Source organism: Egretta garzetta, unplaced genomic scaffold (assembly GCF_000687185.1).
Source record: "Egretta garzetta isolate BGI_Z169 unplaced genomic scaffold, ASM68718v1 scaffold258, whole genome shotgun sequence".
NCBI lineage: Eukaryota > Metazoa > Chordata > Aves > Pelecaniformes > Ardeidae > Egretta > Egretta garzetta.
Window position 1 is genome coordinate 845,775 of NW_009260413.1, and position 23,550 is coordinate 869,324.

Genomic DNA, 23,550 nt, shown 5'->3' on the forward strand with positions numbered 1-23,550 from the left:
AGCCAGAGGAAAAGCTGTGATTTATTTAGCTGTGGAGAAAAACTGGAAGAACTCCTGTTGCAATGCTTTAAATTATCTATACTGCAACAAAGTGTTGGGTGTCCCGTTAGGAAAAAACAAAACTCTCGGTATCAAAAGCCACTCTTCCTCCTTGCTCCCTCCAGAGGGTTACCTTGGGTTTTGGAGCTGTTTAGTCTACAAAACTGGAGTGTAGGTGAAGAATATATAAAGCTTGGGTATCATAGGAAGGATTCACTGCCTGAGTGATGTAGGTGCGATTGTAAATAGGTCGTTTCTGACCTCAAAAACCTGTCTAGTATTGTGTTATCTCACATTAGAAAGTGCCTCTGCTGTTGAGGCACCTAGGAAACTTAACATTATAACATTGTATTTTGCCATAACTGGTATGGTTAGCAGACAGTTGTTGAGATAGGACGTGGGAAATAGCAGCTGCATTGGATCCCTAGGCTTAACATCAAGTATGATAAGCCATTGTATGGTACTTCTTTTTAGGAAAAAAAAAGACTCAAACCCACTTCTAAGTTCCTTTGAGCATGGAGGAGGAAATTGGCAGGTTTTCACTTTCTTCTATGGGTATTAGATGAACAAAAGGAGTTTGTAACTCAGTGCTATTCATTGTCTTTAATCCATTGAAACTTTTTGGTTTAGGTTTAGTTTGTGATGATAGATGTCAGATTTAGGATAGACTCATTGTCTCAAAACTTTATAACTATAGTGAAGTTGTAGGATAGAAGATAAAGCACTTTTTTTTTTTCCTGTGGGATTTGCTTTTTAGTTTCTTATGTCATTTTGAACTATTACAGATACTTCATTCGAACCTTCTGTTGCACTGGCAAGTCTGGTGCAGCACATACCATTACAGATGATTACAGTACTCATCAGGAGCCTTACTACAGATCCAAACGTGAAAGATGCAAGTATGACTCAAGCTCTTTGCAGGTATTGTATTTCATTGTCTATTTTTTCTCATTCTTGTCTTTTTTGAAGTTATTTGTCACTTAGGTTCAGTAAATAAAAAAACTCAAAAACCATCAAAAAAACCACTCCTGTTTTAAAAGGGTATTCTAAGTTGTGCTGTTTAGCATGTTAAAGTAATGCATATTTACAATGCTCTGGATGTTGCTGGCATGATTCCAGTTTAAGGTTGCTGCCTTCATTTCTAATGTGGCTTCTTTCTCATGCTTTGCTAGGGTGGATGAAGAAAAGGGTTAAATAGAAACTAAGAGCAAGCCAGCTGTGTTCCTTTTAGATGACGTGTTATGTTTAGATCTCCCATCTTTGAGACATGGCGTAAATAGGAAGCTTCACGGGGTTTACAGCCAAGCTGAGAAACAAGGCCTTGTTTTCAGAAGATCAACCTTTCTGCTTTTCCAAGAAGCAGGGTGGCTCTCTCGCATGATTGTCTTGCCCATCGTCTCCTCTGAAGAGAGGAGATTCTTAGAAATTAGTTTTACTGCTTAGTTTTGAGGGTTTTTCTGCTTAGTATCTTCATGACTCTTTAGTAGGATTCACAGGGGACAGTCGCCTCTATTTCCATCTTCACTCAAGCCTCCAGTGGTTTTTTGGATGTTCTTTGAATAGTGAAAGAATAGGAATGATGTAAAAACAATTGTGTATTATGCTTCTTGTCACTCATCTGAACATGAATAAACACTGAGATTAGTAACCACTGTTAACAGACTGTGATTCAGATTGCAATCTTGGTTAGTGTCTTCAGATCTGTGAATAATAGTGGTGTAGAAAGATGACAGTGGGAGAAAGGTGAAGATCTTGATGTTTTTTACTTTTTTTTTTTGAAGCCTGTGGAAGAAGCTGTTATTGAGCACTGAAGGGTAGAAAAACGAGTAAAGCAGTTAAACAGGAGGCTCTTAGAAGTTTTTATTGTTTAAAAATAATAGTTTTAGAAATTCTTTTAACTAAAAGAATTGAATGTCTGCTATATTATTTTTTAACTACATCCGTCTGAGTGTAGTATAATACTTACACAATCATGTAGTGTACCACTTGTATATCTTGGTGACATACCCAGTTTTTTTCACACTGAAAACATTCCTTGTATGTACATTAAATTGAGAAGCTGTATTTCATTTGAAAACATACTTAATGAGAAGCAGCAGCATTAATACTGTAATTTGGGGTAAGACATACTGCCTAGGGACTTTAAAGGAATCTGCTTGACTGAACAGATTTTAACAAAGCTCTGCCCAATCTAAAATTGAAAGCTGGGAAATTGAGAGGATTTGTCCATGCTAATGATTTGCTAGTAATGTGCTGCTGATTAATTTTAACACTTACATTGTATTACCTGCTTCAACACAATGTGATTGTACAATTGTGGCTTTAGAATAGCTTCTCTCGATGCCTCTGCTTAGGGAATAATGCAGTGCTGAGCTTCAGGTGTAATAGGAGCTGTTATTATCACGTAAGTGCCCTTTCTTAATACGAGCCACGCGGTGGGTTTTTTCCTCTTGTTTTTGAAAGGGCAGTGCAATGTTACTCGCCTTATTCATTCTTTGAAGTAATACTTGATTTTATGAGCCTCTAGTTTTGTTCCATGGAACTAACTTTTTAGGTACCCCTTGTTATTTTTGTTTGTAGATACTCTCATGTCAACACTGTATCCAGTTTCTGCCTCTGGCAACCCTTTGCAGTAATTACTCTCTTCTGGCTTAGAGGAGTAATTGTAAAGAGGATAATGCAGCTGGAATGTCTGGAGCATCAAATGACAATGTCATCAGGCTTGCATCATTCCCAGGAGATGCAGAACTCCAGGCACAACAGGGTCTCCTGACGAGAGTCAGCAGAGCTTTGGTGACTGCAAATTAGAGACCTTGTTGCTCACCTCCTAAGGATGACTTTCATGACACTTCAGAGTCTGTCTGAAGTTGAGCACAAATAATCTGTAACTAAAAGACTAATAAATTTAATCTGTTCAGTGGGGGGTTATATTAGGCACGGGTTTGTATAAGAAAGGGTGCTTGCTTTTTGGCATCATTGAGCTGTTCTTAATTGGCTCAGCTGTCTCATGAAACCTTACCCGAAAGAAAAAGCAGAAAATTGTGGAAACTCTTCTGGGATATATGACTACTTTCAGGGTCTATTTCAGAGCTTTCAGAGGAAGTTGACTGTCTATACTCAGTATCCTGATAAGTGTAATGCTTGTTTGCACTTTAACCCAAGTATGTTTGTTAAGAGAAACTGAAAATTTTGCTAAGAAAAAACTCCAGACATGACCAGGCCCTTTGCCCTCTTAGTAAAAATGTAAAATACTGTATAAGATGTTAAATTTTTTTTTTTTGGGGGGGGTGCCTGGTAGTCTGAGGATCTTCTGTTGTTGGTTTTTTGGGTGGGGTTTTTTTCTAATCTGAGGGATTTGCACCCGAGCTGCCAGATTCTTTGTCTGATGTGGCTAAGAAGATACTTTTGTGAAAGAAGTTACTGTCTGAGGTTGCACAGCTAATATTTTTTTTTTCTATCCAGAGATACCGGAATTACTGTCCTTGTTAGGCACATATAGATAGCAGACCTGCTCATTTTAGGGTGATATGAGGCAGAGTGTCTCCTTGAGGCCTCTAAGGTTCTCTTAATCTGGTCAAACACAAAAAACATCCTCTGTATTTTTACTATGATCATCATGTCCCGTATTTTTATCTGTCTGTATTAAAAATGCAGTCATTGATTGCAACAGGGCAGGAGCCAAGTGAATGAAATGCAGGCAGAATTTAGTAACCACAATGTCTACTCTTAACTTGCCAGATCTCATATTTGATGCTTTTTAGGGCAGTCTCGAGCATGTCTGCAAATTTACTTCTGTTTCCTCTGCTGGCTTTTGCTTCTGCTTTCAAGAGCAGAAACAGATTTTAAGGATGGGAATTCTATCTGTATCAATTATACAGAGAATGAGGCTTCTTTTTACAAGGTTAATCATACTGAAATGATAGCTGTTGTCTTATTAGTAACAATGTCGAATAGTTTAGTAGTTAATTATACTGACTAGAGATGATGGCCCATCACATAACCAGAGCAATGGGGTGGAACACAGGGTGCCCCAGCTCCCACCCAAAAGCACTGGTTTTCATTTGAAGTTTGTATGTGAGTGTGGTTGAAAGTACACATAGTATAAAGATGGTAATCAGATATTTTAGGACGTTGGTTCTGAAGCAGGGGTCTACATAATACTCTTTACTTGTCTAAAAAGTTAATTAAGAAAACCAAATATATTGTCATTACGCTTAAATTCACTGTGCAGGTGTTGTGCCACTGCTGAAAAATACCAAGCCTATAAATTGAGGTGGAGGGGGAAGGGATGTGGTGCTGAAGATGATAGGACTATGAGGTTTGGGACCTGTTCTTTGCAGGCAAAAGCAGTTTTGGCCTACTTTTTTTAATCCCCATTTTAGAAAGTATATGGAAATGGTGCTCAGAATAATCACGTTTGAATTTCACATCTTGAGGAAATGAGATATTTGTGTAAATTCAGAGCAATGATTATGATGTTGCCATGTATTTTTCCCAAGTTTTTTTTGTAGTGACATGGAAGAAACAAGTAAGATCTGTGCTTTATTGTTAAAAAGGCTGTCCTAATGATTCCTTATTTTAGAGAAACCTTTGAATGTTATATGTGCAGATACTACATAATTTAAGATGTATAAATTTTAGAATGTGTGCTATACAGTTTTCAGATCCAGATTATAAACTCTATGTAAATTTTAGGTTGTTTGTGGTATTACAACATGGCCAGAATGCATGTCTGGTGTTGGCAAAGACTGAGGTTTTCTCTTTAGTTTGGAGTCTCAGGACTGAAACCTTGATTTCAGTCTGTTTGGAAGAACATAAGGGCTGATAGTTTTGCTTCACGTTGATAAACATGAACTATGCCTATCTGTAGTGATAATAACTGTTTATAAGACTGGTTACTTGTAACCTATTCAGTTCTGTGCTAGAATTTAGCCTCTTAAAAGAATTAATCTTTATGAAGAGCTTTTTCAGACAAGAAGTAAAGAAAGATACTTCTGACTTCCTGTTCTCATTGAATTATAGAATTGAATCACGGCATTACATAGATTGAGTGAAGCCTTTGGAAGTCATCTGGTCTAACCCTGCTCGAAGCAGGGCCGGCTTCAAAGTCAGACTTTGTTGCTCAGGGCCGTGTGCAATCGAGTTAAGGGCTTTCTGCAAGGATGGAGGTGCCTTGGCCTTTCCATATAACTTGCTTCAGTGTCGGACTACCCTTGTGGTGAAAAATTTTTCCTCCACTTAATTAGTGGTGCCTCGTTGGTTTGAAGAAGGCGATCTTGCAGACAATTAAACAAAATCCAAAATATTGCCAAGTAAAATCTAAGAACGACAAAGCCTAAATTTCATGGTTTAGCTGGTACTGCCTGATGATATTGTCTGTGTTTTAGAATTGCTTCAACTATCTGCCTGTCTGCCTTAAGTATCAGTGTAAATTGCCTGTTAATTTAGAAGGATAGAATACTCCTATTTTCCATTGCTGATTTTTCACTATATTTTCTAGGAAGGGATAAAGTCCCTTCACTTTTCCTTGTTGTTAGCTGTAGTGAGATTCTTCCCTGTGGGGCATGTGTAGACCCCAGGCTGTTGATAGCTATTATGAGATCCCTATAACACCTGCTGCAGTGTATTTAAACACCTGCTGCAATGTATTTAAAATTAACTAGATTTTACCTTTTTAACTGAGAGTATTTGAGTTGAACTCCAGGAATGTAGTTCTAAGTTGAAGAGGCTTCCTTTTCAAATTTATACTTAATAGTTGGTTTTGGTCTGGGCTGGGGTAAAAGGTGTAGGAGGGGAGGTTCCCAGGTACAGGCACTTTTTCACCTTCAGTAGTAAGTTTTTGCCACAAAATAAAGATGTTAGCTTAATGTCTGTAGAACCAGCATTCATATTCTTAAATAGCAAGTAGCAATAATATACATAATATTTAATTTTATATGCTTATGTATTTGGGGGTTGTCTGTATTTACTTCTAATGTATTAAACAGATCATTATTAATCAGAGTTAAATGACTCTAGATGTAATCAAAATAATTTTACTACTTGCCTAACATTCTCGCATTACTACTCGTGTGTCTCTGTATAAGTGTGTGACATCTGGGTAAGACAAAGAATCTTTTCATTGAGATGAAAATTAGTGGCATATTGGTATTTTTTGTTTTGTTTTTATTTCTTTATTTTTCATTAATCTTTCAGAATGATTGACTGGTTGTCCTGGCCTCTGGCTCAGCATGTGGAAACATGGGTGATTGCACTGCTGAAAGGGCTGGCTGCTGTCCAGAAATTTACCATCCTCATTGATGTCACTCTGCTTAAGATTGAATTGGTATGTTGGAAAAGAACACTGAAAAGTGAAGGAGAGGGAAAGGAATTTGTAACAGCTATGCAATTGCATTGCATCTTTTGTAGTTTAACAGATATTACCTTATTGTTCTGCTAAGATGATGTAAATGTATCTATAGCTTTAAGTTGCGTGTAGTGATTCTGTCTGTTTCAAATGGTTGTGCATTTGGAGATCTCTTTACGTTTTTACTGAAATTTCACTTTCTAGATTTACTGAAATAAATGTGGGTTTTTTTAGGTCTTTAATCGACTTTGGTTTCCTCTAGTGAGGCCTGGTGCCCTTGCTGTCCTCTCCCACATGTTACTTAGTTTTCAGCATTCTCCAGAAGCTTTTCATTTGGTAAGTTACTAAATAAATGGTTTTCAGTTCTTTGAAATGTCATTCACATGTGATTTTCTAAAGTGGGTGTAAAGAGTAACAGAATTGATGTGCTCGGATTTCCTCCTTGTTTCAAGGTTTCAGAATCAGATTTCTGTGGTTTTATAGGCCACTAGGCTTTCTAACTTCCAGGTTCAACCACTTAATCTGTAACTGGAAACAAGCGTTGTTCTTCCTGGTATGTAGACCTTTCTGGCCATAGTGTCTGGGTACTGCATTCTGTCTTTGACTGTGTACTTCTGGAAATCCATTTTATGTGTTGTGACATGTACCGATAAAGTTGAGCTGCAAGCAGACTGTCAAGTACAACTATTTGGGGAAAACGGGTAACAGACTATCTGCTATATATAACCTAGTCACCCTGGATAGGTTCATGAGATGCAAAACCACTTCACTGAAGAAAACGGTGCTATCTATGTTTCAGTGTACGTACGGACAAACAGAAGGATACTGGTTTTAATGGCCACTCTTCAAAGTGCAGTTCACCAGTTAAAGTGATTAGATACTAGGGTATGACGATGACTGTTCGTATTAGTGCAGCAAGATGTATAGTACCTTCTCTGTTCTCATACTTGGTGTTTAGCTTAAAGTTTAAGGGTCTTTGAGACTTAACCGTAGTAACAGCCTGGCATGCTGTTTCTCTATGAGGTCCCCAAGGCTCCTAGGACTGAAGGGATGGGATCAGTGTCAGAGTAGTTGCCTTATGCCTGTTACACTGCTTTTTAATGATAGAAGTCTGAAGTTTCTCTCTCCTCCCTCTGCTGCCCTAATCTTGGCCTAGGATAGAAATTTGAGTCACAAATGAAAGAGCCAAGTAGTCTTGAATATGCTCAAAACGTAAATATTTAATATATTTACTGTCTTGCTTTTCTTCTTTGTTCCTGAGAGAGACAAAACATTCATGAGAAAAATGTAAAATATGAGAAGACTTCTAGAAACAGGCATTTGCTTTAACAAGGAAAACTTCTACAGTAGGCTGTGTGCAGTATTGCATAAATATCTTTAGGACTTCATTGTGACCATTTTCCCTCCATTTTAGATAACCTCCTTCACTGTCATTTTTTGAGCTGCTGCTGTCATTTAGTATCCTATAATATTTTCTTGCTCTTAAACTACTTGTTTACTTTTTTATAATAAATGGTCAATGTAAAATAGTTAAATGCACATTTGATAAATATAAATTAATTTATTTTGTAGTGCATCTGAGTTAACATTCCCCTTCCCCATGCTTGAGCATCATTAGCATAAATTACTTGCATTTTTTATAGAAGAAAAACACTCTGTCTTGCACTTACGATGTAGAACTTACCGTGATGTATACTATGGAATTCTAAAATCTACTGATGTATAAATTTTAATATAGCCTCAAGCCAGAATTGATACTTGTGTATGTATTTAAAGTGTAACTTTCAGTATTATGCAGCATGCTGTAAGTAAGAATTTGGCTCTCAGTTTGAGAGAGCTGAGAACCTGTCCTACTTCTATTCTTCCCCTGTGCTTTGGCTGTTCAAAATTATCACATCTCAGATCTACTTTATACAAATCTCATTCCTGAAGCTCAATAGTTACTTTCTCATTGCTATTTATAAAGTGAAAGAGGGAAATTTTTCATTGCAACTTTCACTGTTGACTCTGTAATATGCTGAACACTTAATCTTGGTGTTCTCATTTTTAAACAGTGGATATCTTGCTTACCAAAAGAGCAGGGTTTGTTTCTCAGAGATGTAAAAATATTCCTTATGCTTGGATAACAACTGATATTTGAAAAAGTGGCAAATGAGTATTTTGCACCTGGCCCCTTTTACTTTGGTGTTTTGAAGTATTTTAATTCTTGCAATTGGTATACTTCCCTAAAATTATGATACTCTGACAATTTCTGTTCTGTATTTCATGTATTTACTACCAAGCAATTTGTAAGCTAATTTGTGATGAGAAATTAGTCCATCCACTTTCACAGTTAATCCATTTTGATCACTTGGAAGCTGACAGAGTAATCTAAAATACTTTGGTTCTCAGTGGTTAGTCCCTACTCTCTGGGACTGCATTGAAATAACTTTCTGTTTGGTGTTTTAAGACTAATATAAAAAGTATAAATGCATTTAAAAATACAGAGCTGCGCTGAAGGGGAAGGAGGTGGAGTAAACATTTCTGATCTATACCCAATTTAAAATAGTAATGAATCTCAACTGATCCTCAAATAGATTACAGTATATGTGGTAAGCTTTTTTTAGCTCACAGTAAGTTACTGTCTTGGTTTATTGAGCCTAGCTCCCTCACTAGGTGGAGCTGTGAGCCAGTTTGTCTTGTAAACTGAAATAGCATGAATGTATTCATTGGCTTCAGATCCCAAGCACTAAATGCTGTTTAAGCATAGTTGAGAGGTTTGTTTTAAAAACTATATCCGTAAAATTAGAACAGGATACTGCACTGTTAGTGGTGGCACAAAAGCAAAATGTTTACTAAGTGTATACTAAATAGGATGAGTACTTTGGACACCTGACTGTTTAAAATCTTAACATGTATTTTCTAAGTTCAAAAAGTTCCAAAACTTGATATGTGAGCTAAAGACTGCATTGAATAATTGTGATGTTTGAAAATTGTCATGAGTGAAGAATAATGCATGTTTTTCAAGTCATTGTTTCGCAAACACTTATTATTAAAGAACAAAAAAACTCCTGTCATTTAGCATGTGTAAAACAGTTAAGTTGTTCGTAGAAGAAAAAAAAATCTGGAAAAATGCAATTAACACCTTTTTTATTTGTTGTTTTTCCCATTCAGATTGTCCCACATGTAGTCAGTTTGGTTCATTCCTTCAAAAGAGATGGCTTACCTTCCAGTACAGCCTTTTTGATGCAGTTGACTGAGCTGATACACTGTATGATGTACCATTATTCAGGATTTCCAGAGCTCTATGAACCCATTCTGGAAGCTGTTAAGGTATATTAGGAATATTAAGAGGGTGGAATGTTTTTGTTTTGTTTTTCCCGAATATGAAAGCTATAATACCATAGATCTATATTCTTTAGAAGTTCTGCTAGGAGAAAAGAGCTAACCACACAATCTAATGTCCATTCTAACTCTATTTGGAATATGCTAGAAAAATTGTCCTGAGTGTCCGGGGTATGATTATAGCAGGCTTTAAGAAAAGACTGAAATGGGATCCTTCATTAAAAGTACAATCTACTTTCTTAAGCCTAGTGTAACTATTAATACACTTTTGTGAGGTTTATTCTAGGCATTTCATTTCAACCCAAGCTAGAAACTGTAGCTCTTCAAACACAAGTTCAGAGCGCTGATAGCATTGAAGAGAAGTAGGTTCTGAGGACTACTTGGCATGGTGTTATCTTTGGCTAGCTCCAAAACACCATTATTAACACCATTATTAAGCACTACATCTTAATACTGCAGTCAGTATTGTGTGCCTCTGTGAGTAAAGAATGCTCGTCTATGCTGTTTCAATGCAAAATTTGGCTTTTTAGATAAATATTTAAGTGCATGCACTTTAAAGTGAAAAATAAATAAAAACCAAAAGCACCCCAAAACTAGTAAAATGAAATTGCGGGGGGAAAAAATACAAAACAAAATAAACCCACAAAAAACCACTCGGGTATTACTGCCTGTTTTTACAGCAGTAGTATTGCAGTTAAATATTTTGAGGCTTAAAAACCCCTCTCGATTTAATTCCAAGTATTCTGGACTTTATTCTTTCATTCTTACATTTTGATTTGACAGAACAGGAATGTTATTTCTAGCAGAACAGAGGATGCTTTAGGGGTCTATTAAAGCTTGAAATTTGAGAGGTAGTTTTTGGTGGCAGAAAGGATTCTGTGAATATGCAGGTCAAAGGTGACCACCAGCCCCTTATTCCTGCAGTTTGAGAGTTGAGCGAAGAAAGCTTTGAAGAAGAGGGCTTGGGGGCAGTTGTACCTTCTAGGCTATCGGGGTAGCAAGACCCTGAAGAAGAATACGGGAGCAAGCGAAGACATAAGACTGCAGAATGGCAGGACCTATTATATAAAATATTACAAAAACCTATTAAGTGTGTTAAATGTTTCTCTTGTAGGATATGCCCAAACCCACTGAAGAGAAGATTAAGTTGGTTCTCAGTCAAAGTGCCTGGACTTCTCAATCCAGTTCTTTGCCATCTTGTTTATCTAGACTTTCTGGAAAATCTGAAACTGGGAAGACAGGTCTAATTAATCTAGGAAATACTTGCTACATGAACAGTGTTATTCAGGCACTCTTTATGGCTACAGAGTAAGTCCTTTTTAACAGCTCTCTTCATTGCAAATTAACTATTGCAGTGGTTACATTCTTGCTTTTCACATGTCCTGGGGGGGCTCAGCTTGCTAGAGCTGAGTGGGTTTCTTTGCGCTCAGTTACTGATTGCTTTGTTAACGTCCAGCTCTGTGAAACTGCAATCTTAGCCATTAAAAATCCCGATCCTTCTGTCCAGTGTCAAAACACAAGTCCCTTTTCCTCACTGTTCTTGCTCTCTTTAGTATTGTAGAAGTTTATGGTGATGCTTTTGTTATAATCTGGAAGCTCTTGAAAAAAAAATTGTCTTTCTATGGCCCATTCTTACATATTTAAATGCTTAAAGAAATAGGTTTTCTGCGGTGTTAGTTCCTACTGTACAGTAGTTTTGCATCTGTGCTAGAGCAGAATCCAGATATTGAAGGGAAGTGTTACATGTTTTGCTTTCTTTCAAATTGATGTAATTATCTGAGCTGGAATAACTGCATTGCTGTTAGAAATCTAGCAAGGAAACTAATGTGTATCTGTGTTCTTTCAGTTTCAGAAGACATGTTTTATCTCTGAATCTAAATGGGTGTAATTCACTAATGAGAAAATTACAGCATCTTTTTGCGTTTTTGGCCCATACCCAGGTATGTCAGTTTATTTTATCTGCTGTTTTTTAAGCCTAGATCTATATACAAAAATTTAGGAACAAATGTGATGCCATGGGAGTCCCCTTGATTATATTAAAAATGATAGATTTGTAGGGGAATGAGTTTGCCTCCAAATGTTCAGATGGTGTGGTTGGACTTAATGAAACCTGTATTTCGTAAGTGGAACATCTTGGCATTTTTTATAAATGGGCAGTAACAAGTTTTCTTTGAGAAGCCAAAATGAAAAAATCCAAATAAGACCTGATTTGATAGACAAGCTGACTTTATGTAACTTTCTAGGATAAACTGTGACTTTCTGCCATGATTTTTACACTGAATTTTCTTGTAGTTCAAATTCTAAAGTGAACTGTGTTAAATGTTCAGAATATTTTGTTAGTGCTAGAAAGACATAAGACACTTTTGTTCTCTTTGATTAATCATAATAAACTTGTGAAGGGAATGAGGCTGGATCACCTTAAAAATAAATTGGTACTTATGAAATACTGGTGGTGTTTGAAAAAGTTTTCTTTTTTCAGAGCTTGCCAGCAAAAACAGTAACTGCTATTACGCATAACATCTGGTTTACACTCACTACACATTTAATATTTGCCTGCAGGATCCACCAGTTTTATCTTTGTACTAGAGGTGATTACTACAAAATTAATGGTGCTTTCTTCCTATGATTAAGTGGTTTAAATGTTTATATGTATCATGTGTTTCATACAGTTCCTCTAGAATAACATAGTCCAAAGTTCAGTGGTCAATATCAAAATAATATAACCAATTTTTTAAGTAGTTCTTATGTAACCTTGTCTGTCCCTCTCCTACATAAACAGAGGGAGGCATACGCTCCTAGAATTTTCTTTGAGGCTTCCAGACCACCATGGTTCACCCCTCGATCCCAGCAGGATTGCTCAGAATATCTCAGATTCCTGCTAGACAGGTACAGTTATTGTGCCATTAATGGGAATGAATCTACAGTCTTATCACATAAAGTTGAACTTGTAGGAGCAGTCATGTAACATTTCTTCTGCATGAGTGGGGACTAGGAATTTTGCACCTCATTCCTGGCTGTCTCTTGTTTTCTGTATAATCTGTGAAACACTTTTCTTCATGGGTTTAATCTGTGGTAAGGTCTGGATACCATCTTGTATCCACATCATTTAAAGCAGGTTATAGTGGTAGTAATGTTCTATGTTTACAAATCTAAACTTGGGTGTTACGTTAGACTCGTGGTGCCGTTGTAAAATTAATGTGGTTGCTGAAAGTAGTTCAGTCGTGCATCTGGAATTTCATGTTAGTGGTGGTGACAGTTATGTTTCATACAGGTCAGATAAGACATGAAGATGTGCACATGCATTTACAACTGGTTTAATAAACAAGCAAGTTAGCTGTAGCACACATAAACCAAAACCACCTAAATTTAGTAGTAGCCCTCTTTAATTTTGTCTTGCTGAGATGTGGCTTAAGCAATATTGCTTTTTGACACATTCCACTTCTGGCAAAGTTCATCTCAATAGTGAAATAGTGTTCTCCCCTCCGCTCCCCATCTTGGGTTTCTTTTTTCGTTTGGCTTTTCTTGCCGTAATTTCTTAACTTCCTTGGCTACAAAATCCTGACCTTTTCTTTTCTTTGGAAATAGTCTGGCACTAGATAAATTGCTACTTGTTCTCTTAAAAAATCTGACACACAGAACCAATCAACTGGAGAACTGATCTATTAAGATAATGTAATGATAAATAACAAAAATGGTGTTGGTTTAGGTGTTTTTAATACTTACCAATTCTCTCAGTATATCCATAGTGTTCTGTTATAGTGAAACCCATGTGAAATGCATTTGTGCTTCTCTCACACTCTGTTTTGGATAGCACTGGACCTGTATGCTTCAGCTTGCTTATATAAAAATTAACAAATAGCTTTTTTTAATGTAAGATGCTTCTACCCACTTAACCATCTATGTTTTTTAGCATATCTGCAAAAAAGTCTGAAATGGTGCAGCCGTATCTGTTTGGAAAATAGTACAGCTACTTGGATTTATTTTTCTTTGTCTTCAGGCTGCATGAAGAAGAGAGAACCTTGAAAGCATTGTCTTCAGCAAAGACTTCTGAAAGTATAATGAATGAAGAGTCCCAGGCACAAGAAGCTGTCCATAAAGCACAAATACTTGCTGAAGCACCTTGTATGGGAAGTGAAGAAAGAACTCTGATAGAGAAGATGTTTGGAGGAAAACTGAAAACTACTATATGCTGTTTGAACTGCAAAAGTATGTCTCAAAAGGAAGAAGCTTTCACAGATCTCTCTCTGGCTTTCTGTCCTCCAACTTCCTTGGAGAACGTTGGCCCAAAATGTGTGGAACGTTCTGAAGTGAAAGGCGACTACATGGTGCAAACTAATACTTTAGCAACTAGTCCTGCTGGAGAAGCACCTCTCAATAACTCTGAAGTAAATGATGGCTGTGACACAGTAATGAATGAAGGAACCATGAAAGATTTCTCTGCTGAGCCAAACTCTGAGAATACCACAAATTCTGAACTCAACAAAGTTCAAGATAATAGGGATATGCCTCAGAGGCTAGTAGGTAAAAACACCCTGTCAGTTACAGACTTACTGAATTATTTTCTGGCACCTGAGATCCTCAGTGGAGACAACAAGTATTATTGTGAAAAGTGTGCCTCTCTACAGAACGCTGAGAAAACTATGCAAATCATTGAGGAACCTGAATACCTCATTCTCACTCTTTTGAGATTTTCATATGATCCAAAGTGTCATATAAGGCGCAAAATCTTGGACAATGTGTCTCTGCCACTTGTTTTGGAACTGCCAGTCAAAAGAGCAACGTCCCCTCTAGCTGTCGTTTCAGGAGGTTGGTCTGTTGGTGTTGAGATTTCTGATTTTGGAGAAAACCTTGCTAAAAAACTGAAGCCCTCAGGTGCTGATGAAGTGACCTGCCCACAATTGGTGCCCTACATGTTAAGCTCTGTGGTAGTGCATTCTGGTGTGTCATCTGAAAGTGGACATTACTATTCATATGCTAGAAATGTTACTGGGTCAGGGCCTTCAGGACTCTGCCACCAGTCTACAGCTCTTCCTTTAGTTTTTCCTCAGGATAAGTTGTTGACAGAGGAGAGCCCTTGTACTGTTGTAGAAAATGAGCTGGACACTGAGATGCCAAGAGAATGGTTTCTGTTCAATGACAGCAGAGTGACATTTACCTCATTTCAGTCAGTCCAGAAAATTACCAGTAGATTTCCAAAGGACACTGCTTATGTTCTGTTTTACAAAAAACAAAATAGCACCTGTGGCTTCAACACCAATTCGGCAAATGGACTCTGGGTAAATGGAGACCCTCCCCTACAAAAAGAACTCATGGAGGCAGTTACGAAAGATAACAAACTGTACTTGCAGGTAAGATGGAAATTGTATATGAAGAATGGTCTCCTTAAAACTCACAAGAGACAGTCTAAAAGGAAGAAAAAGTTAGCTTTTGAATATTCTGGTATATTAACCTTATAAATGGCCAATCTCACTTCCATCTTGATACTGGTAGACAGATTTCATAGTAAGGTTGTCACTGTTAGATGGGAAGCATTAAGGAAAATGGCTTAAACTCATTACAGTTCAAATTTTTAGTGGAGATGCTTGCATAGGTCATTTAACCACTTGTAATTCTATGCAGGAGAGGCTTTTCAAACAATTCTAATTTTCATTGCCTTTAATAAATTACAAGAGTAGATAAAGCATACTTAACTTCTTAGTGGTGTTCTTACTAGTCCATTTTCATTTGAGGTGAAGTTTTATTTATACAACTGTACTTACCCAAATGCTAGAACCGTTTAAATGAAGACCAGGTGCTAGTGGCTAGATTCTGCTTTCCCTTTACTGCCTATTCTGCCTCCCTCTGTGGAACCAGTATGGCCAGCCGCACATTCCCTGTGCTCTGAGAGTTTCACCCAGCTGCAGTCACCTCTTCGATTGCTGTTATAAAAAAAACCACTGTTCTCCACATTTCGGTGTGATTTTCATGAGTGTTGCTGCTGTGTTTGGAAGGTGTAACAGTGAGTGTGTTTTACTGTGTGCTCTTTGATGGGTTAAACTGTTCTGTAAGAGTTCTAGGCCTACTCAAATTAGAAAAATTAGGTAACTTCAAATTAGGAAAGAACAGCTGAATCTCACTGTGGAAAAAGTGTTACAATAGCTGCAGGTATTTTACAAACATAAACAAGAGAACTGAGAGTCTAAATTGCAACTCTGCTATTTTCAGAATGTGTGGTTAAAGCATTTGTGTCCTAACTATCTTTGTTTATATGCCAGCTCCTCTTGACTGTATAGGATAGCACAAAACATGTTGTCTTTGCCAGCAATCTCAGATCATAGAACAGTTTGGGTTGGAAGGGACCTTTAAAGGTCACCTAGTCCAACCTGCCCTGCAGTGAGCAGGGACATCTTCAGCTAGGTCAGGTTGCTCGGAGCCCCATCCAGCCTGACCTTGAATGTTTCCAGGGATGGGGCATCTATCACTTCTCTGGGCAACCTGTTCCAGTGTTTCGCCACCCTCCTCATAAAAAATGTCTTCCTTGTATCTTGCCTGAATCTACACTCTTTAAGTTTGAAACCATTACCCCTTGTCCTGTCATGACAGGCCCTGCTAAAAAGTTTGCCCCCATCTTTCTTAGAAGCCCCCTTTAAGTACTGAAAGGCTGCAATCAGGTCTCCCCGCAGCCTTCTCTTCTCCAGGCTGAACAAGCCCAACTCTCTCAGCCTGTCTTCACAGGAGAGGTGTACCATCCCTCAGATCATTTTCATGGCCCTCTTCTGGACCCAGTCCAACAGGTCCATGTCTTTCCTGTGCTGAGGACTCTAGAGCTGGATGCAGTACTCCAGGTAGGGTCTCGCCAGAGCAGAGGGGCAGAATCACCTTCTTGACCTGCTGGCCACACTTCTTTTGAGGCAGCCCAGGATATGGGTTGCTTTCTGGGCTGCAAGCACACATTGCTGGCTCATGTCCAGCTTTTCATCCATCGGTACCCCCAAGTCCTCCCCTGCAGGGTTGCTCTCAACCCCTTCATAGAATCATAGAATTGTTTATGTTGGAAAAGACCTTTAAGATCATCAAGTCCAACCATTAACCTAACACTGCCATCCCACCACTAAACCATGTCCCTAAGCACCTCATCTACCCTTCTTTTAAATACCTCATCTTCCAATCTCTATTGATACTGGTGGTTGCCCTGACCCAGGTGCAAGACCTTGCAGCTGGCCATGTTGAACCTCATGAGGTTCACATGGGTCCACTTCTTGAGCTTGTTCAGGTCCCTCTGGATGGCATCCTGTCCCTCAGGCATGTCAATGATACTACTCTGGTGTCATCTGCAAACTTGCTGAGGGAACTCTCAGTCCCACTGTCTGTGTCACTGATGAAGATTAAACAGTACTGGTCCCAGTATGGACCCCTGAGGGACACCACTCGTCACCGGTCTCCATCTGGACATTGAGCTGTTGACCACAACCCTCTGGATTGCAACCATCCAACCAATTCCTCATCCACCAAACAGTCTACCCATCAAATCCATATCTCCCCAATTTAAAGGGAAGGATGTTGTGAGGGACCATGTCAAAGGCCTTACAGAAGTCCAGACAGATGACATTCTTAGCTCTTCCCTCATCTGCTGATGTAATCACTTCATCATAGAAGGCCACTAGGTTGGTCAGGCAGGACTTGCCCTTGGGGAAGCCATGCTGGCTATCTCAAATCACCTCCCTACCCTCCATGTGTTTTAGCATAGCTTCTAGGAGCATCTGTTCCATGATCTTCCCAGGTGAGGCTGACAGGTCGGTAGTTCCCAGGGTCTTCCTTTCCACCCTTTTCAAAAATGGGTGTGATGTTTCTGTTCTTCCAGTCCCCAAGCACTTCACCTGACCACCATGACTTTTCAGATATTATGGAGAGTGGCTTGGCAGCTACATCAGCCAATTCCCTCAGGTCTCTGGGATGAATCTTGTCAGGTCCCATAGGTGTTCAGGGGCCTCAGGTGTTCACAAACCTGACCTTCTCTGATAGTGGGAGAGGGACTTCGCTCCCCCGGTCCCCATGTTGCAGTTCGTCTACTCGAGAGGTGTGGGAAGAGAGGTTGTCAGTGAAGACTGAGGCAAAAAAAGTTGCTGAGCACCCCAGTCCTATTCATTGCGGGGATAGTAGCTTCTTGAAAACCTTTATAAGTAAAACAAAAAAAACCCCATATGGTTTCCTCAAAATGAAAAAAAAAATTTCCAAGTGTACAGTTTTTGTTTGGTTTTTAGGGAGTTTTGTGTGTGTGTGTTTTAAATTTATGATCTTTTACTCACCTTTCCATTTTGGATCCTTTGGTGTTGGCTTTCTTAGTAGTACTCTACTAATCTCAGAGTTGTTGAGATCCTGTCCTTATCTCAATTTAAATGAGGCTGATTAGAAATGCTCAGTTACTGTTTTTCTCAAATGAATAGTAATATTATGATTCACTGAATTAAGTTATCATATTTTGAGAAGTCACATTTCATTGTTATTCAGAGTTCTAAACTAGTATTTTCCTACTAAGTTAAAGATATGCTTTTCTGTCCTGAGGAAGCCTTTACTTTTTAGAAGAAATGTGCAAAAAAATCTCTAGGTTACTGCTTTTGTTTTACTATTGCATACCAGTTTACCACATGGTAAATGAAAATGTTTTCATTTTAAATAACAAAACCTGCAATATGGGTAGCTCCCACTCCAGTTAAAACAAATTTTAAAATCCCATTCTGGGAAAAAGTGGAAGGCAGAGATGGATGCTATGCATTATTCTCAGTCCAGGGAACTGTATTGATGATCAAGTTTTACTTACCTGATTCAATATTTGTTGGGATAAATATAATGGGCCTGAAAACATTCAGCATTTTTTTAAAAACAAGGCTATTTCTTGCAAAAATGCCAGTTCTGTATGCTATGCTAGAACAATTTAATGTAGGTTGGTATTAATCAAGTCAATATATGCCTTGAGAAAAGAAAGAAATATGCTCAGTTAGCACAAACTACTGAACACAAATAAAGCATGAAATACCTTAAACTGCTAAATAATTTCACTTTTAGCATTGAAGGCATAAATAGTGTGTGGTTTTTTTAATACTAATACTATGTCAAGGAACTTTGATAATTTGATTACTGCTCTGTATTTCTCCTGTGTGTGTCCATGTATATAGTTACACCTTCCATTCATTATAGAAAATGTTTTGTACACAGTAGCAATGAAGTTAAGATCCCAGCTGAGGTTTATCCTGTTCTCAGTGCATTTTTCTGAACAGTATTTTGAAGTGGTTGACAAAAGCTGTGCTTGCAGCTCACTTACACTCTGTACCAAACACAACGTGCATCTCCAGAGCTGCAAGAGCCATCCCTTGCACATAAGGCCTGTGCAAGGTACTGTGGTGTTGCTGTTCATAGTAGTGCTTCTCCTCTTGGCTCGGCTCCTCTCTGTAAGGAAGCCTAGTGACAGTAGAGCAATCACACTGTTACTACGGTACTGTGAAAGGTATGTAACAGAAGACATATATAAAGTAATGTAGCTGCATAGCTGTGCCAAAACCTCATGTTATCCAGTAACTGCAGAAAGGCAAATTAAAATAAATTGTGTTTCTAGCTAAATCTGGCAAAAAAAAAAAAATCTTTTTGTAAGTCTCTAGTATTCTTTTTGTCTACGATTTTAAGACTTTTTATTTAATATAACATGATCTACAAACCTATTGTGGATGCTTATATTCTTTTATAGTACAGTTTGTTAGGTAAAACTCAACCACTGGGGTTTAAGAGGTATAAAGTTGCCAGAAAACAGTTCTTTAGAGGGATGACAGGTAAAGAAAAGTAAAGAAAACTCCATTTTTTGTTTGGTACTGTGCTGCATTAGAACAAACATTTTTCTGAGACATTTTACCAAAAAAAAAAAAACTAACCCACCAACTCAGGTACTGTGTAACGAGTCTCCCACCGTTTGGTTTTGAGAAGAAATTCTGTTCCAAGCTGAACAGTTTTGCAGTGTAGTTTTTCAACTAAACAGGCTTATTTATACAAGGCCTGCTGTTTTAATCAAAATTTTCTGTTGATTTCTGGTACTAGAAGTGAGTTCTTCATATTCCCTTGTTATTCCTAGTAAACTTCCTTAGTTTTTGATGAGTCTTATAGTTAGGAGACATAGAAGAATCTACGTACTGCTGGAGATAGCATAACACTGTCTTTCAAGAATATGGCCAGCATATTGATGTAGACCATGTCATCTGAATATCTTTTATATAATTTTGGAAATGAGTATGCATTTCAGTCCTCAGTAATGTAAAATAGCTTCAAGCTGTGTTTTTTCTGAGAGGGCAGAGTAATTTAAACCCACAAGTACTATTTTTAGCACCCGTGAAAGTACATGGACAAGACTAAGTTTAGTGCTTTCATGGTAGTATAATGCAAACAGTCTTCCAGGTTCTTGGCTCTGTTCCTTGCTTTCATCAGGAGGTGGAAAAGAAAAGGAACAATTCAAGGTGACCCATGTTATTACTAAGCCCCTGTTAAAATTTCCTCCCGTTGCCTTTAGGGGGAGCTATGTAGTGAGTAAGCGTCATGTGGAGGAAGCTATCGGTGTGAGCCTTAGTATCTGAATACTTTCATTTTGTTTCCTAAAGAAATAAATCTTGTACAGGTCTGCTATCTTTTTCTTATCAGTCTTTTAGAGCCCAACACCTGCCTTCCCTCCCTCAATTTTTGAAGCTCTTGGCCAATTTGAGAAAGGGGTACTAAAGACAAGAAATCGCTGCAAGGTTTATGAAACTAGTTGGCCAGAGTATGATATCTCTAATGAGGGAAAAGCCTGTGATTATCTCTTTCTTAGATGTCTAAGAAGCCACAGGGGCATTCAGCTGAAAAAGCAGCTGGCAGGAGGCGAGGCTTTCTTGTTGCTGCTACTTGTGCAGGTACTTTTTCCAGCAGCTGAATCTGATTTTATGGCTTGCTTGAGAGTTCCTGAGACTCACTAATGTTAAAACAGAGTTAGCACAGCAATAACACTTGAAAGTTAAAAAGCTGCACTGAATGGAAACTAAATAACTTGTCCATCTTTTTGCTTTTTATCCAAGTACATTGTACTCTGTGCAGGTGATTGAGTGAAATTAAAAAAGGTGTCTTTTAAATAATTAACATTGAATTAATGGTCTTACCTGTCTACTTGGCAACCAAGAACAAGAGCATCTTAAAATTGCTAGGATGAAAATTCATGTGAAACATGTATCAAAAACTAATGTTTTGTTAGCTTTTGATCAGCAGCCTAATTCTTTAGTAACATCCCCCGTGCCTATAAAATACAATTTTAGCATAAACTTAAATGGATTTAATTATGATTCACATATATTTACTGATGTTCAACGAAATTGTACATCTCTGGCTGTGAACATTCAATGTGAAGTTCAGCAAAGCCATCCAGTCTTGGGAGTGCAGAAGTTAGCGATGTTGCTTTAAAAGCTCTTTCAAAATTTCCTAGAAATAAGCTGCTTCGAGGACTTGAGGTTGGGGGTTTTTTTCAGTTGTCTCTTTATTTTTTTCCTTTCAGGAGCAAGAGCTTAGTGCTCGAACACAAGCACTTCAAGCTGCCTCAGCCTCATGCTCTTTCCGACCCAATGGATTTGATGACAACGACCCCCCGGGAAGTTGTGGACCCACAGGTGGAGGAGGAGGGGGTGGGTTCAGTACTGTTGGTAGATTAGTCTTTTGACTACGAAGACAACCTGGAATACACTGGTTCCAAAGCAGCCCAGTACTGCTGAGGACAACTAAAATATTGAACTTTGTCAGATATTGTACCAAGTTTTGAGACTTGATCCTTGTTCAAAAGCAAATGTTGGGGTTTTTTTGGTTATGTTTTATTTGAAATAAATAAGCGCATAATGGAAAAAAACTACCTCTTAAAAATTCAGTTGCTTTTATAGTAAGATATGCTTGCCCAAAAGACAGAAAATGGATTTTTAAGTAGTTGCTAATGATACTGCATTAAACTGAACAAACGCACTTACATCAGTTTCTATTGTCCTCATCCGCTGAATGAAGAAAGTTCATTTTTTACTCTGACGGTATTGCTTCATGTGGAAATCCTTTCAGATGGGCTAAACTGCATACATAGTCCCTCACCCCCACCTTAATTTCAAATCCAGTACCTTTATGGATTTCCAGAAATGATGCAATTTATAATGAAGGCAATAACTTAAATGTGACATGACACAGTACTTTCCAGATTAAAATTTATTCAATATATTTCCACTGTAAATGTAAAGAAGAAAAAAATAATTTATAAGTATTTGCTAAGTTGTTTTCCAAAAAAGTGCATGTTCTGTAGGAACAATGTTTTTAAATAGAAGTTGTTAACTTTGTAGCATTTCTAATTGTTTTGAGGATTTTAAAATTATTTCAGGGAATATATCTGCTGTGTATTGGAAAGGAAGACATTCTGTATGTGCCTTGCAGTACTGTAACTTAAAACAAACTTTCCGAGGCTGCAGAAAAGGGGAAAAATGTGTTAGTAGTCAACTATTTTTTGTCAATATTGGAAATTAAGACCTTTATAGAAAGCTATTAGGTTTCCAGATGTAAAAAATCTGGTAGTTTGAAATGCATTGTGTTGCCCATTATCTTTTGATTTAAAAAAATACATACCTAGTGATTGATAACTTTCATGGCCTGCATTGCTGAGAAAAGCTGGTCATAAATACTGAACTATGTTTGTGAAATCATAGAGAGGCTACCTGTATCGATCCTTGCTGAGGATCTGTGCTTCTAAGACTCCCTTGAAGTTTTGCCTTCTGATTTTGCTTGTAGTGAGAAATTTCAGCTGCCTGCGGAAGACCAGTATGATACTGCCTGATGGAGTAGTGTTTGCTTGCTGGTTAGGCCAGCAGAGGTTGAGGATCCACACTTTTAGTCTTGGCAGAAATAGCGACTTTGGTTTTGATGTGCAATGAGGATAACAGAAGTAAAGGAGTTATACTGTTGAATCTGGTGATTGATTCTTGACTTGAATAATCTTGTAGTGAAGTGTAAATTTATTTAAAGTATTTTTACAAAATTCTGCACTGTTTTACTGTGGTTTTATATTTTACTAGGTGACAAAGTGCATCCTTAAAAAGCATGCAAACCTGGCAGGTGTTAGCTTAACTGTACAAAATAAATTTCTTAGAAAATGCCTTTAAAAAGCATAAAATAAGTTGAGGTAATTAAACCTTGTTCATATTATATCAAATATATGGAGTTTAGTCTGAAAGGTAACTTAGCTTGCAAGCTATTTTTATATTATCACTGAAACTGTTTGCTCTGCTATAGGTTCATATGTTACTGCTCGAGAAAGCTCTAGAGCAGCTCATTTTCATTTTTCAGTAGTTTCCAAGATCTGTTTTGACCATTTGTAGTACCTTGGCTTTGACCTACCCTTTCATTGCTATCTCAGTTGTAGGTCTCTGAACCAGGGGTTTGGCTGTGGAGATGTGGAATGCTATGAGACGCGTGTGAGGAACGTTCTCGTTTTGTTGTGCTTGGACAAGGTTTTCTTGAAAGCTCACTTCGCCTTGAAATTCTGTAGCTTTCAGTCTGAGAGGGTTTTTTATTTCCTTTTAGGCTTCTCTACCAGTTAGCTCGGGTTTGAAAATGTTTTGTATGACAGGTTGATTTGGCTTTTCTCTCCCAAATTATGAGGACACACTAAAAAGCTGTCTACTGTTTGCATTACAATGGGAGTATTTTGTGTCTCTGTATCAATTTACTGTTCATTTTAAAACACTACTAAGTAGAAGCAGGGGGAAGTGTTTTTACTCTCTATAAAATCATAATTTTGTAAAGGTCAGTTTTTATGTTTTCACAGTAAAAATACA

General features: G+C 37.8%; 1 protein-coding gene across 4 annotated transcripts in view; it reads left to right on the top strand.

Moving 5' to 3' along the window:
- The first annotated feature begins 803 nt into the window (after window positions 1-803).
- Window positions 804-23,550, top strand: part of USP38 (ubiquitin specific peptidase 38) — a 32,553-nt gene continuing 9,806 nt past the window's right edge. For 2 of the 4 annotated variants that reach the window (XM_035899223.1, XM_035899224.1), the window contains exons 1-9: window positions 804-960; window positions 6,235-6,364; window positions 6,620-6,721; window positions 9,539-9,697; window positions 10,824-11,017; window positions 11,556-11,649; window positions 12,489-12,595; window positions 13,707-15,057; window positions 21,246-23,518. In XM_035899223.1, coding sequence (XP_035755116.1) covers window positions 884-960; window positions 6,235-6,364; window positions 6,620-6,721; window positions 9,539-9,697; window positions 10,824-11,017; window positions 11,556-11,649; window positions 12,489-12,595; window positions 13,707-15,057; window positions 21,246-21,407 — 2,376 coding nt within the window. In that variant the 5' untranslated portion in view covers window positions 804-883 and the 3' untranslated portion in view covers window positions 21,408-23,518. Of the gene's footprint in view, window positions 961-6,234; window positions 6,365-6,619; window positions 6,722-9,538; window positions 9,698-10,823; window positions 11,018-11,555; window positions 11,650-12,488; window positions 12,596-13,706; window positions 15,058-18,998; window positions 19,191-21,245; window positions 23,519-23,550 lie in introns of those variants that run through there. The other 2 variants (XM_035899225.1, XM_035899226.1) reach the window with 2 other exon arrangements.